Source organism: Trichophyton rubrum, assembly GCF_000151425.1.
Source record: "Trichophyton rubrum CBS 118892 genomic scaffold supercont2.10, whole genome shotgun sequence".
Lineage (NCBI taxonomy): Eukaryota > Fungi > Ascomycota > Eurotiomycetes > Onygenales > Arthrodermataceae > Trichophyton > Trichophyton rubrum.
In genome coordinates, this window is record NW_003456419.1 from 367,226 (window position 1) to 370,961 (window position 3,736).

The following is a 3,736-nucleotide window of genomic DNA, read 5'->3' on the forward strand; positions in this document are numbered from 1 at the left end:
GCAGCGTCCTCGTCCACCGTCTCGCGGCCCGGCCCCATCGAGCTCTGCTCCGAGATCCTCTGCTGGCTGGCCCTGCCGGCGCTCTTCAGGGCTGCGGGATGGCCCCTGGGCTCGCCGGCTCGCTCCTCAAGCGCTGGGGCTGGTCCCCTGAGCCTGCGATACTCGCCCCGGCGCTCCTCTTCCTCCTTGTCTGTCTGGACGGCCGCCCTTTGCATAGTCCTGTCCTGTCTCTCCAGAGCTGAAATCCGTCTGCAAGCGTTCTACGTGAGTTCTTAAACGCATCTCTATTATACCCTGTGTCTGCATCTATATCCCATGTCTATGTTGTTACGTTCAAGGGAAGACTGACAGGAGCAGCCAGCCTTGACTCCCTTGCTTCTGCTCGCTCAGAGACACTTTGGCTCTTCTACTTTTTTTGCTTCCTCCGCCTCTTCTTCTGTTGCTGCTTCTTCCTCCTGGCTGTTTTACCCCCTGGCGAATACACTATGGGGATCTGTGCTGGTGGCTGTCTTGTTCATTATCACCCTGTCGGACTGGGATTTCAGGGGCCATGCTCTCTCGGCTCTCCCTGTCCTCGCCCTGTTTGGAGCCTACCTCACTTTCATGCCAAAGTCAGACAGGAAGAAGAAGGCGTCTTTGCTGCCAGACGCCAACATTGAGGATGTCGTTCTTCCTGTCTCGCTGCGAGTTGTCCCTCTTCTGCTCGTCTCCCTCGGCGTGGAGGTTGCTCTCTTCGGCTGGCCGTCAGGGGGTGTCCTCGCCACTCTGATACTCGGCTTTGCAAAGTCTCTATCATGGTATTCCATCATCAAAGCAGTATGTTCACGGCTGCTGCTCCTCTTTCTTTTTAATTGGCCATGTTTATGCTTACAATACACCCCAGGCTAGATATTCCTCCTGGTGCACGGCTGCTGCAACAGGCACCTTTGGCATCTTGTCAACCCTTAGCCCCTTTATGCAGTCCTCTGATACCAAGGCCCTGTCCCATGTAATAGCATCCCTCTTTGCCTTGGGCCAGACTATCCACACGCTCCCAAGGCACGTCTCAAACAAGTCGGCTCTCTGGATCTTCTCCCTAGCCTCTTTGGGTCCGTTTATGGCCAATATCATCGCTATCAAGTCCGCATACTCCTCACAGATTGCTATCTACAGCAAGCATCCCGTCGAGACACTCATCCACAGGGGTACGAAAGACTTTGAAGAGCTTCTCGGCAGACAGTCTCAAAATTATACTGCTGCTCATGCCGAATATCAGCGTCGATACGGCAATGAGCCACCTCCAGGGTTCGAGGCATGGTACAACTTTGCCAGATCTCACCAATCCCCCATCATCGATGACTTTGATATGATACACACTGCCGTATCTCCATTTCGAAGACTGAGCGGCGAACAAGTACTTGAAACCATGGATCGCGCCCACAGCACTACTGACAGCGAACTTTGGCTCTGCACTTTTCACGGCTCTAGAGCTAAGACTCAATGCCACCATCCAAGTCGCTCCTTTGACAGACACATACAGCTGCTGTTTGATACTCTGCTGAAAGATGTACCGGGAGCCCTCCCAGATGTCAAGTTCCTCGTCAACCACTTGGACGAACCAAGAGTTATTGTCCCTCCAGGCAAAAAGGAGGTTGAAGGCACTCAGTTCAAACTGACCAATCTGTCGAGACAGCCAGCTTGGGAGCCTATCACCAAGAATTGTCGCTCCGAGAACAGCCCTTCCAGCAACAGAGTGGAAACATACGGTCTTCCTTTTGTCACCAACCGAACAGAGGACATGAACCTATGTACCCACCCTGAATACGCTACTATGAACGGTCTCTTTATGAGTCCGACTTCCCTCCGTCTGTTCGAGGGTTTGGTACCCATCTTATCAACAGGCTCCCCACTCACAATGGGTGACATCTTATTCCCTAGTCCCGCCTACATTGAATCCGAATTTCAGTACGACGGCAAAAATGACGTTGAATGGCATAAGAAACGCAACAACCTCTACTGGGCGGGCTCCACAACCGGTGCATTTGCACAGACAGGCTCCTGGAAACACTTCCACCGCCAAAGATTCGTTACTCTCGCACAGAATCTGGAAACACGCAAACACAAGTATATCCGCGAGACTAACGGCGTGATCAGCAGCGTCAAGTCATACTTTCTCAACACTAGACTATACGACGTTGCCTTCACCAAGATATTCCAGTGCAAGACTAGATACTGCAGAGAGCAAAGAACTTTCTTCCCTTCCAAGCCATGGGCAGACAAGGACAAAGCATTCGGGTCTCGGCTAGTCTTTGATATCGATGGTAATGCCATCAGTGGGCGCTATTACAAGCTACTAGCCTCAAAATCAACGCCCTTGAAACAGACATTATTGCGGGAGTGGCATGATGACCGTCTGGTTCCATGGGTGCATTATATACCCCTTAGCCAGAGCATGGAGGAACTACCCGAGCTGCTTTCTTATCTTACTTTAACCGAGTCTGGATGTCGGCGGGCAAAGGAGGTTGCTGACCATGGCCGGGAATGGTTTTCACAGGCGTTTAGAGAGGTGGATATGACTATTTATATATACCGCTTACTTTTGGAGTTGGCAAGGCTACAGGATCCTGAAAGACAGGCATCTTAAGCGCATTTTGATGTTAATTGTTAATTTTTAGTCCATTGCTGATACTGACCTTGGAAATGGATACGTTCATATCCAGGATGAAGTTATAAACTACTCTATCGAGGCGAAAGTGATGGACGCCTTTAACAATCACAGTGCTTGTCTTGATTCCTGAATAGATCAGCTCGTATTCAACATAAAACTCGTGAGCTGGAATTTAATTACGGGCGAGCCAAACTGTCTCTTGAAGCTGTTTGGCGATGGTATAGGTTCCCCTTTGACCCTTAAGAAGATGACCAAGGGAGATATGAGGCAGCATTCTGGATGCTACGAAGCGCTTGACACCAACTACCTTACCGCCTGCTCTGACAGCTTTGATAGCTAGCTTTAATAGTGTTAGTTAGAGCCGGTGTTTGACCGGCGTCTCGGATGTGATGGGCCGCCGCCGCCACTCCCTGCACCATTTCGCTTAGGCACCAGACGGCCGATCGGTGAGCAGCATGTACAGATAAATAGCCATAGTATTGCCTGCTGTCTTGCAGGCCATCATTATTCATCATTCCTACGCCTATTTATCTGCTTTTCTAGTGCTCAGCTAGACGTCGAGGCATTCGTTTTGCTGCTCCGTTGTGTCTTCGAGCTTCTGAGAGATTATCAGGTCCTTGTTCGATATCTAGTTAAAACTAATACCAACGTTCAAACGACCCCCTTACGCACGCCGAAATAGTAGAAATACCAGAAACAAAGCCTTCCAATAGGCCTGATAATGGCGAAACCCGTAATCGCATTAATTCGATTGGACAAAGCTCCCAGATACCTCCAGGTTGCAGCCACTGAGAGGCGTTCCAATATTGACGGATAAGAAAGATATCAACCGCTGGACGACGTACGTTACAAGAATGCTACGGACCCAACGCCTAGGCTGCTTGATCGACGGCTCAATTACAACGCCGCCAGATAACGAGGCACATCTTGAACGATATAAATTAGCAGATTCCCACGTTACTCAGTGGATGACGAAACAGATATCTTACACACTCTATAAACGGGTAAAGAACACCAATCTACCGATAGACACGGCCCAGAACCTATACAACTCCATTAGACACACATGCTGAAGACGTCACCAGCCGA

The 3,736-nt window shown here is 50.1% G+C and overlaps 1 protein-coding gene across 1 annotated transcript; it reads left to right on the forward strand.

Moving 5' to 3' along the window:
• The first annotated feature begins 133 nt into the window (after positions 1–133).
• On the forward strand, positions 134–3,040 carry TERG_07500 (uncharacterized protein). Its single transcript, XM_047748788.1, has one exon. It carries the CDS (start codon positions 956–958, stop codon positions 2,621–2,623), a length of 1,668 nt encoding a protein of 555 aa, XP_047604777.1. The 5' UTR covers positions 134–955; the 3' UTR covers positions 2,624–3,040.
• The last annotated feature ends 696 nt before the right edge of the window (positions 3,041–3,736 follow it).